This window comes from Sinocyclocheilus anshuiensis, unplaced genomic scaffold, assembly GCF_001515605.1.
Source record: "Sinocyclocheilus anshuiensis isolate Anshui unplaced genomic scaffold, SAMN03320099.WGS_v1.1 scaffold364, whole genome shotgun sequence".
Classification (NCBI taxonomy): domain Eukaryota; kingdom Metazoa; phylum Chordata; class Actinopteri; order Cypriniformes; family Cyprinidae; genus Sinocyclocheilus; species Sinocyclocheilus anshuiensis.
Window position 1 is genome coordinate 471413 of NW_015555735.1, and position 11551 is coordinate 482963.

Sequence of the window (11551 nt, forward strand, 5' to 3'; positions counted from 1 at the left end):
AAAGACTGCTCGATCTTGCAGGTTTGCATTGCACAACATCAGAAAGATCAAGATCCTTTCTAACGGAGCATGCTGCACAACTTCTTGTCCAGGCCCTTGTCATTTCTAGGCTGGACTACTGCAATGCTCTTCTGGCTGGACTTCCATCAAGCACAATCAAACCTCTACAAATGATTCAGAATGCAGCGGTACGACTGGTCTTCAACGAGCCCAAAAGAGCCCATGTTACACCTCTCTTTATCTCCTTGCACTGGCTACCGGTCGCGGCTCGAATCAAGTTCAAGACATTGATGCTTGCATATAGAACAGCCGCAGGCTCAGTACCGCCTACTTCCACTCACTATTACAAATCTACATCCCCTCCAGAAGTCCGAGATCCGCTAGTGAGCGACGCCTCGTGGTACCATCACAGAGAGACTCAAAATCACTTTCCAGAACATTCTCGTTCACCATTCCTGGCTGGTGGAATGATCTTCCCACCCCTATCCGGAATGCTGAATCCCTGACAATTTTCAAGCAACAGCTGAAAACTCATCTCTTTCGACGCTACTTGACTTGAAAAAAAAAAAAAAAAACGTTGTCTTTCTCTTTATTTATTCCTTCCCTTTCTAGCTTGTACTTATTTGAACAAATGCCTGAAACTTGGTATTACGAGCACTTCCTGTATCTGTTTGCCTCTTTAAGAAGAATCGCTTTATGTATTCCCCAATTGTAAGTCGCTTTAGATAAAAGTGTCTGCAAAATGACTAAATGTAAATGTACATTTTTGTTAAAGTTAATTAAAATTCTTTTATTTTTAGTTTTTTTTGTTTGAAACTTTTATTCTCTGAATAATCGGAATCATTTCAATATTTATTGTGTATCACACACACACACACACGCACGCGCACACACACACAAAATGTTATGTTGTTCTAAATTCAGCTAATGTGTGAAGAAAACAAAGAAAAAAATCATAACAAATATCATGGCAAATATTTTTATTGTGCGCAATTTCCTGTCCAATCAATCTATAATTTTTTCAAAAACTGGAATACAAATGGAACTCTTAAAATAACTATTTTATTGCCTTCATCAGATTTTGTGTTGTCTCTATTCTCAAAGTAACATGCATGGGATTTGTATGAAATTACAATTACAATAGTTTGCACTTTAAATGTGCCATTTGTTGTAATTTTCAAGCACCTTGTTGAGTTTATCGTGGTTCATGAAACGACTCTAGATCTGCTGTTTATCAGACTGTGAGTATGTTCATTTTATTATTTATGTGAAGAAATCTAAATCTGACAATGTATACATGTCATTGAGCTGGGCTGGTTTCAGATTAACAAACGAATGACTTAAAAGTCGGTTCATTTTAGTGAATCAAAACACTGGTGGTTAAAGTAAATCCTAAATTGTCATGTTCGACTTGAAAACCAAATGTAGTAGTTAATACTAGTGAAAGCACACATGTAAATATTATAAGTTGTGTTGATAACTGATAGGCGATTTTATGATCCAATGTAAACCATGATCTAAATTCAGGTTTTAGACCATTTTTTTCTAACTCTGCTGTTTACCTGTAAATTACAGTAATAAAAATATGCAACAATCTGACTCACAGACTTATTTCAACCTTATATTATCTTTTTTTTTTATATAAAATGTTTTTTTACATTTTAAATAAAATATTTTTAATACAATGACCTGCTCTAACTTGACAAAACATTGGTGACAGCTAAATATTTTTGTATAATAATAATTAAATATGGGAGACAATAAACTTGAAAGATTACTTTTACTAACAGAGAAAAATCAATATACAATAATTGTTTTGTTTTTTTTTCCAAAAAAACTTGTTCCTCATTGAGTACACAAAAATCATCGTCTTAAAAAACAAGCATAAATCTATACAAAACCACAGGAGTTGCACATCAGAGACACACAAGTGGAGGTAGGCCAATCTTCAACAATACAAGTGATTTTATACTATAATAAAGTATATTATTTTGTTGGCACCTTAGCATAAATTTATGTTCAAATACTGAACACATGGTAGATATACGTCCTTAGAAACTGCCAGTCCATTCTGTTTCCACCACTGATCCATCACATTATTTATGTTAAGTCAGTTGAAGTCAATAATTATGTGCAAACGGCATCCTTCTTGTGGAACAGTCTGCTGTGCCAGTAGTCTGGGTTGTCAAATGAAGTGTTTTGTGCCTCCACTCCAGCACACACTTTTATGTAAGATCTGAGACCAGTCTTTTGTGGCTCCTCTCCCATAACGGGTCTTCCCTCTACCGGAAAGTTCTGATAATCAACCTGATCTCTGTCCTCAGAGCCAGTTCTTCCAGAAGCCTCCATGTCCACATATTCACTGCGCCGTGTAGTGAGATCAGAATCCTCGTTCTCCTTATGTCTTGCACTTACATTTTGGTAAATCGCTTCTCTGCTGTCACTCTCCACTTCATCTGGACTGCTCGCGGGACAGTTTTGCTGGGTTATGTCTGTCCGTATGTCCATGTATTCATAATCGACCACCGCTTCTTGTGGCTGTGGCTCTGTTGGTGGCTCTTCCTCTACAGGGCTGCTCTCAGACTGGTTCTGGTCAGTACATGTTACTGTTCCAACCAGACTGTATTCACAAGCAGCAGCAGCAGACTCCACAATGTCCCCTTCAGGCGGACTGGCACCCTTATCTGACTGTTCGGTTTGTGTTGAGTCAGTGTCTCTCTTCTGTGGTAAAAGGCTGCATGTGTAGGGAGAAGCAGAGGAGGATGGGTTGCACATTGCTGATGAACCATCAGTGCTGTCTGTGGGTGAAGTAGAAAGCCGAGGGGGCTGTTTTTTCATTAGCTCATACTCTTGTACATCTGTTTTTGGTGGCGGAAGAGCACTCTTGGAGTTTCTGGATGCCCTACCATGAGGAAAAGTGCTTCTGGAACCTAAATGAGAAGATATGTCTCATAAAAATGGCATACAGTTTCAATAATGACTAAACATAAACTGCGAGTCCAGTATTGGTTTACCTCTTTCTGTGGGCAACACGTATCCATAATGGTCCTCGTCTACACCTTCCAGACCTGAAGAAAACGGATCTGAGGCCACAGACTCACCGGTGGACATGTAGGCGCTGTCCATACGGCTGCGGCCTCTGCGTAGGCTACCTGTTTGAGAAGCCATTTCAATGTCCACCATGGTTCCTCTGCCCTCTGAGCACTCTGACTCTGTCCTCACTGAGCCCGTCTTTCTCCTCTGGGCTCTCATCTGTGTGGGAACAATACAAATAGATTACTTCACATTCTGTCTTCTAATGTGATCTAATGCTGTGGATTTCAAACAAGGGTCTATATATATATATATATATATATACGTACGTACGTACGTATGTATGTATGTATATATATATATATATATATACGGAGGCTTATTTCCTCCAAGCGGTAAGGTTCGGTTCAATACAGCATGGTATGCAATTACGTTGTGGTGCTCTTGTGAACGGAAGACACAGAAGAGAAGAAATTGATGGATAAAGTTGTTATTTTTGAAAAAAAAAAAGTATTCTCGTAGCTTCATAACATTACAGTTGAACCACTGATGTCACATGGACTATTTTAAAGATGTCCTTACTACCTTTCTGGGCCTTGATCGTGTCAGTTGCATTGTGTCTATGCAGGGTCAGAAAGCTCTCGGATTTCATCAAAAATATCTTGATTTGTGTTCCGAAGATGAACAGAGGTCTTATGGGTTTGGAACGAGGGTGAGTAATTAATGACAGAATTTTAATTTTTGGGTGAACTATCCCTTTAACTGTTAAAAAAGCGCTATACAAGTAAATATGAAATAAATTGAAAACATTTTTTTGGTAATATTACACTTTAATACCAATGTTTCTCGAAACTGAGATCATATTTCTTTATATTTTCCCTCAGTAACTATTGGTATATTACACTTCTGGAGTCACAAAATTAATTATTAGTTAAGTAATGTCATATATATCAAAAAAAACAAGCAGCTTTGTCATTATTACAACGGAATTCCCGGAAATACTGAATATTTGAATATTGTGTGGGTCCTTTGAATCAAAAAGGTTGAAACCACTGCTTGCATAATGCAAAGTCAGTATTTTCTAGATAAATTATTTTGCTCCAGTATGGTAATATAATATATAATAAATAAAACATATTTCATAATATAAGTAATATTATAATAATAGTAATGTTGCTTTCACTTACACAGTATAAATGAGTCTTTAAACATAAAAATATCTAGCTGACTTTAGATTTTATGAAAGGGGTTTCTTGCAAGAGGATTATATATGGGGGTCCTTGGCAGCAAACATTTAGCTGATCTAATGCATGTTCGTACTGTGATATAATTAAAAAGTTCATTTGAGTTGAAAGCTTGAAGTTATATCTATAACTGTAGTCAAGACAACATGATAAGATGATATGAAAGCTGACCTGTCTATGGTCTTCTCCTGGGGTCATGGGGAGATAGCCTATCGGTGTTGTGTGTTCTGTGGTGCCCTGAAGAGAGAGAAAAATGATTTCAATTAAATGCTGTTCTTTTGAACTTTGCAGTCATCAAAGAACCCTGAAAAAAATCAGCATATTAGAATGACTCATGTGACTCTGAAGACTGGAGTAATGACTGATGAAAATTAAGCTTAGTAATCACAGGAATAAATTACATTTTAAAATAGAATAAAATAAAAATGTATTTAAAATTGTAATAATATTTCATAATACTACTGTTTTTACTGTATTTTGTACTGCATCAAATCAATTCAGCCTCGGTAAGTATAAGAGAGTTCTTTCAAAAATGAAAAAATCTCACTGAACCCAAACTTAGTGTAAACATGAAAAAAATGTTTGTAGAGGTGTATTGCAGACATCTCACCTTGTAGGAGGCCATACGGAGGCGAGAATGACTTCTAGTTGGTGACAGCTGGAGGGGAGGAGTAGCAAACCCATCATGCAATACCTCATCAGCATCATAATCCTCCTCCAAGTTTGCCTCTAAATGAGAGCTTTTAACATATCGTTGGTGGCTTTCATCTGCACCAACGCAATTCTGAGGAGGCTACATTATGACACAGAAATCAATGTTAAAAGCAATCACAAACCTGCTTCCTGGTGAACATTTTCAAATGAAATCTTGTTTTCTTACTTTCACCACAAGGTATCGTGGCGGATCCCTTGCCATTCTCGTAAATTCACTGGCGAGCTCTTTAAATGTAGGCCTTACATTCTCATCAATCATCCAGCCTGAGGATAGAGGGGTTAAAATTGTGTTTAGAAAGCTGTTCAGTGCCCTAACAGCGCTTAAAATCATTAAATGTTTAGCATCTGCCTTACACTTGACCATGACCATGTAGACATCTATGGTGCAGATCTGTGGTTGAGCCAGTCGCTCTCCTTTCTCCAGTAGACCTGGCACATCATGAGGATGCATGGATGCATATGGCTCGGCTCCATCTGACATCATCTCCCATACAGTCACCCCTGGAATGAGCAGGAAGAACTTCAAACAACTAAACTAAATCAAACACCTGATATTCAACAGCACTGAGACTCACCATAGCTCCACACATCACTCTGATGAGTGTATCTTCTGAAGAGGATGCTCTCTAATGCCATCCATTTTATTGGCATCTGAAAAAGAGACCATCTTAAAACATCAACAGATGATGCTTTTTTATTACACTTATTTTCATAAAAAAAATAACAGATTATCACCCCCTTCACTGGGTGGTGTGAGAATATATATATACATACATATATATATATAGCATATTTTGTAATTACATTGATATTACATATTTTATACATATAAAATATTTAATATTTTCATGTATATTAATATTTTGTATTAACAATTTATATTAATTTCATATATTTCTTTTAAAATTTTTATTTAATTTAATACACTACTGTTGAAAGGCTTTTTAAAATGAATACTTTCAGCAATAATGTATTAAATGGTTCAAAAGTGACAGTAAAGCCTTTTAAATTGTTCCAAAATATTCTATTTTCAAATAAATGTTGTTCTTTTGAACTTTTTATTCATCAAAGAATCAATGTATCACAGTTTCCACAAAATATTAAGCAGCAAAACAGCCTTCGACATTGATAACAATAAAAATGTTACAAATCAGCATATTAGAATGATTTCTGAAGGATCATGTGTCACACTGAAGACTGAAGTAATGGCTGCTGAAAATTCAGCTTTGCTATTACAAATTGCCTTTTTAAAATATATTATAAAATTAAAAAAGTTTTAATTTTTGTTCAATTATTACTGCTTTACTGTTTTTAAATGCATGAATGCAGCCTTGGTGAGCATACATTAAAAAACATAAAAAAATCATACCAAACCCAAACTTAACAGTAGTGTATCAGAAGTTTAATCTGTAAATTACCTTGTGTTCACTGTACACATATTTCTTATCATCTGGATACAGCAGGTCTACCACCCCGAAGTCTGAGATCTGTACTATGTAGTCACTCTTGAGCAGCACGTTGCGTGCAGCGAGGTTCCTATGGGCTATGCAGTGCTCCTCAAGATAATACATTCCCTAAAGATACATACAGATGTTGTGTATAAACATTATGCACCAATACGTTTTGTATTACACGCTATGTCTCATCTTCAGTCATCTCACCTTTGCAATCTGCACACACCAGTTGAGCAGACGCTGGGGATCCAGGCGGTCTTTGTGTTGGCGAAGGTGTTGCAGTAAGGATCCGTGAGGACTGAGTTGGGTGACTAGCTGCAGACTTGTTCCCAGACAGATCCCAAGGAGACGCACTATATACGGGTGATCCAGGCTTCCCATCGCCAGCATGTGCTGTGGACGGGTGGAAAATAGATATGAAAGCATGAAGCAACATACTGTATGTATGAATGTACATTATTGCAAGCTATATTGCCTCACATCAGTAATCTCTGTGAAGGTCTGCTGGCCACTGCGGTCCTGGATGGTCTTTATTGCCACAGGGATCTTTACAGAGTCTCTTTCAGGAATCCAAAAGCCCTGAGGATAAAGTCACTTAAGCTTGATCACAGTTCAGAGAACAGGTAACTCAGTTCAAGATTGAATTGAGCAAAGGCAAACTTAATGTGTGAGTCATTCCAACCTTATTCACAATGCCAAAGACTCCGTAGCCCAGAAGTTTGCCCTTTCGCAGCTCTTGTGGTTTTAGGATGCGAGCATGCACTTTTGTCCCCTTCTCTCCTGGATCCAGCGGCTCCATGCTCTGTGTGAGGACAGGAGGAAATCCGTCAAGTACAGTGGCCATCAACAGTTTTTGGACACTATGGTGCAGTTAAAAATGTCTGAGTATCACAAATCCTTTCTGGAGGCAATGTTTATTCAGTTACTCAATATTAATACAATTCAATGTTAATCTAGACTAGCTTTGCTGTATGTACAAAAGATTGGGGTCGATTTTTTTATGCTTTTGAAAGTCTCTCATGCTCACCAAGGCTACATTTATTTGATTAGAAATACAATACAAACAGTAATACTGTAAAATATTATTACAACGAAATGTTTTTGTATTTGAATATATTTTAAAATAAAATGTATTCCTGTGATGGCAAAGCCAAATTTTCAGCAGCCATTACTTCAGTCTTCAGTGTCACATGATCCTTCAGAAATCATTGTAATGTGATGATTTGTTGTATAAGAACCATTTTATGATCAATGTTGAAATCAGTTATGCTGCTTAATATCTTTATGAAAACCTTGATTTACATAATACATTGTCTTCAGGATTTATTGACAAATAGAAAGTTTAAAAGAACAGAATTTATTTGAAACAATAACAATTAGTTTTTACATATTTACTATTACTTTACAGTCACTTTTGATCAATTTAATATGTTCTTCTTAATAAAAGTATTTGTAAACCTTACAATAAGCTCTCATTTGTTAACAATGATTAATGCATTAACTAACAAGCTCTAACAATCAACTATGAATTTGACAGCATTTATTAACCTTTGTTACTGATCATTTATAAAAATGCTCTCATGTTCATGTTAGTTCCCAGGACATTACCTAATCTAACAGATACAACTTTTGATTTCAATTAATGCTTTTATGCATTAATAAATGTTGAACTTAACATTAACTAAGATTAATAAATGCTGTAGAAGTATTAATCATTTGTAGTTCCTGTTTAATAATGAGGCTAACTAAGGTTAACAAATGAAAACTTACTGTAAAATGTTACAAAAGCATGTATTTATTTTAAAATATGTTTTTTTCTGAGCTATTATATAGATTGTAAAGATATATTTAAAAATGCATGGTACCTTCTTTTTACTTTCATGTAGGTTAAGTAAAGTGCATTGTATTTAAGCAGATGAAATGGCTCACCTCACCACTCTCCAGGTACCTTCTCAGTGCTCTTTTGCGGCGGATGGCCAGGCCTCTGTGATACAGCAAACCAAGCACAAACAGTGCCAGGAACACGATGATACCAGCAAACACAGCAACTGATATACCTGCGATCTGAGAACTAAGAGGAAGGAGTTTGGTTAACGAAAACATAATTGATGTTTACATCTGACACCGTTTGTACTTTCCGACTGTAACCAGAAGAGGGCGCTACGAACCTGTTCACAAGTCTGTCGAGCTCTATACAGTTTGTGAGTGCAGAGCCTGTGCATCTGGTGAGGGGACAAAATAACCACAAATTAATTTTATATTAAAATATAAAACAGTGTTCTCAGAATGAACAATTGGAACTGACACCTGTAGATCACATTAGGTTTAGCCTGACTTACCCTCTTGTGCAGTTGAGGTGACAGGGCTCACAATGACCTTCTGCATTTGGATATTTAAAAATGGTCTGACCCTTTTCCCCGTTCACTCCATTAGGACAAGTAGAAACACAGTGAGGGCCATCCATCAGGTTCGAACATGCTACACACTGATCAGCACCCTGAAGCACAAAAAAAGAAAAAAGACAAACTTATATAAGTTATTTATTAGTAGAACAAATATTCCTGTAACTAAGCACCTGTGCTAAGACAAACAGTTCGCATGAATTTCTTTTATTAAGTCACTGTTAAAAGTGATGCATTGCACAATGAACAGTTCTGAATCAAAGAGCCTGCAAAGCCTGTCTGGCAGGTTAACTGTAATCAACCGAACATGCAGACATTACACAGAGAGTGTGTGGGTTGGAATTTTTTACCGTAAAATAGTTTTGTTCACATCATTATCATAACACCCTCTAGCACGATCATATACAGTCAGAAAGATGTGAGAGGTTGATTAAAAATGTGTCAAATAGGCACTGGCAAAAACAAAGGCTTGGACATTATAAAGTTCAAGAAAACAAACCACATGAACAGCAGATCTAAGCTAAGGGAAAAATCTAAGCTATTTTCCTGTTCTCTAAGCGGGGTAAAATCGAACTAAAAGAGGATACGCAGACGGTGTTATTTTATAGACTACAAAAGCTAGGATATGACTTGTGCACAGGAACAGAAACTAGTATCTGAACGTTCAAGCTTTTAATAGAGTTGCTTCATGCCTAAAATGGATTTACAGACTGATAGATGAAATCTATTAAGATGAGAGAGGGAGAAAGCTATGGGGCCCCAAATGTGGATGAAATTATCAGAATTGATAAATAAACAAATAAGTCACAATTTCAAAAAATAATCAGTCTTAATTTAATTTAATTTTAGTGCCACATTTGCACCAGTGTTATTTTAGTATTATTTATGTACTATTAGCATGGGCGACATTAGGGGGGTGGGGAGGGTTGCACAGATACCTGTTGATTTCTTGAACGCAATGGACAATCAGAAACGTTTTGTCAGAATTCACTCACCGCTGAAAGCGCCGCAGTTTTTTAAGTGCAGTTTTGCACGCTCGTGAATCATCTTATGATTAAGTGCAGACGCGATGTAAATAAGAGATTCTTTGTGCAGTTTAGAGAGCTTCATTGATTATAACGGAACTTTGTAAGATCGCGATGAACGAAGATGAGTGACGCTTTTTAGTGATAAAGGGAGCGTGCTTTGCGCACTTTCTAGGGCAGGGGTTTATTTTAATATTTTTAATTTTAATTGTATTTTTAGTTATTTTGCTATTCAGTATATTTAGCTTTATTTTTTATTTCAGTTTTACGACAACAAAAATAAAAAGAAATATTGGCAAAAAAAAACTGACATTTTTCATCTAATATTTAGATTTTATTTCAGTTTTATTTAATTGAATCAAATTAACAACAATATCAACACCGAAATGTTTCCCCTGTGGACAGCTAGGCTAATTAAAAGTGTTGCATACTTTTCCTTTGCATGTCTGTTTTCCATTTTGGGGTAAACACTCAGGGTGACAAGCAAGGCACTCTCCATTTGATGCTGCAAACTCCCGTGGCTCTCTGTGGACACACACAGTCCTTCAGACACTGTCCCAACTTTTAATAAACTTACAATAAATCTACCAAGCACACTGACCCAGAGTAGAGGTTGCAGTGGGATACACAGGTGCCATGCCGACTGTGGTTCCTGCACAACAAACACTGCTCCGGCCCCGGGCCCCAACATCCTGCGTCTGAGCACAGTGGGTCACACACATGGCCCTCTTCCTCTGTTTACACAAACACAGACATGCGAAACAAAGGACTGTTTGTGTACAGGTTAACGATGGACGACAAAATAATAACATGCATATGTGAAAGAAGTAGTATGCATTCTTAACTTTACTTACCACACTTAATCTGGGGTTTGTTGTCCTTGATGTCATTATCACAGTTACTGGTGACAATCTGGGTCCAGTTAACGGTGTGATGATAACACAGGTTTTTATTTTGAGTGATGTACACACTGCCATCACTGATTTCACGCAAAGAACGCAGTCCTAGAGACGTGAGAGAGGGAATCTTCATCACCAACAAAGAGAAGGGCCTGATGAAGAGGATGAAATGAATGAGAAATTGGAGCAAAAAAGGGAGAATGAACGAAGGAAGGGACAGATCCACAGTGATTTCCCTTCAGAACTTATATATAAGCACCCGTGCCAGATTATAAAACGAAAGCAGATGAACCATTCATGACCCTGAATATGTGCTCATGCATGCCCCTCTTATTCTTACAGAAACATTTCACAACTCATCAGGAATATTGTCGTCATTACTTGGAACCCACAGCAGAAAAAAGACAATGTTTGTGCAATGAGAGATTGAGAGAGAGCAGAACAGAAATACGGGTTTTCAGACAGTTAGTTTTGCGGTTTGCAGGGAGTACATACCTCTTGCGGCTGTGGGACAGACATAAGCACATGAAGGGAGTAACATACAAAACACAGGGAACACAAAAAAAACAATGGTGAGACGCACACACAATGTTAATCACTGCAGGATTAAAAAGCATTAAAACACTTAGTGGAGAGACAAACATATTAAAGATTAAATAAACATGGGATGTGACTGGGATAAGAGACACAAAATAATGACTGATGTGCAACTGCATGCAGGCACACGCACACACACACACACACACACACACACACACACGCACACGCACGCACACAAGC

The 11551-nt window shown here is 37.1% G+C and overlaps 1 protein-coding gene across 5 annotated transcripts in view; it reads right to left on the bottom strand.

Annotated features, from left to right (window-relative positions):
* Nucleotides 1-1763: 1763 nt before the first annotated feature.
* The window catches only part of LOC107673099 (receptor tyrosine-protein kinase erbB-3-like), a 27468-nt gene continuing 17680 nt past the window's right edge, over nucleotides 1764-11551 (bottom strand). For 3 of the 5 annotated variants that reach the window (XM_016466560.1, XM_016466563.1, XM_016466564.1), the window contains 18 exons: nucleotides 11267-11395; nucleotides 10727-10923; nucleotides 10474-10606; nucleotides 10304-10397; nucleotides 8785-8942; nucleotides 8614-8667; nucleotides 8375-8516; nucleotides 7128-7247; nucleotides 6926-7024; nucleotides 6653-6838; nucleotides 6410-6565; nucleotides 5567-5642; nucleotides 5346-5492; nucleotides 5158-5255; nucleotides 4888-5070; nucleotides 4449-4514; nucleotides 3015-3252; nucleotides 1764-2930 (listed from right to left, as the gene is read on the bottom strand). In XM_016466560.1, the coding sequence (XP_016322046.1) occupies nucleotides 2128-2930; nucleotides 3015-3252; nucleotides 4449-4514; nucleotides 4888-5070; nucleotides 5158-5255; nucleotides 5346-5492; nucleotides 5567-5642; nucleotides 6410-6565; nucleotides 6653-6838; nucleotides 6926-7024; nucleotides 7128-7247; nucleotides 8375-8516; nucleotides 8614-8667; nucleotides 8785-8942; nucleotides 10304-10397; nucleotides 10474-10606; nucleotides 10727-10923; nucleotides 11267-11395 (3079 nt within the window). In that variant the 3' untranslated portion in view covers nucleotides 1764-2127. The remainder of the gene's footprint in view (nucleotides 2931-3014; nucleotides 3253-4448; nucleotides 4515-4887; nucleotides 5071-5157; nucleotides 5256-5345; nucleotides 5493-5566; nucleotides 5643-6409; nucleotides 6566-6652; nucleotides 6839-6925; nucleotides 7025-7127; nucleotides 7248-8374; nucleotides 8517-8613; nucleotides 8668-8784; nucleotides 8943-10303; nucleotides 10398-10473; nucleotides 10607-10726; nucleotides 10924-11266; nucleotides 11396-11551) is intronic. The other 2 variants (XM_016466561.1, XM_016466562.1) reach the window with 2 other exon arrangements.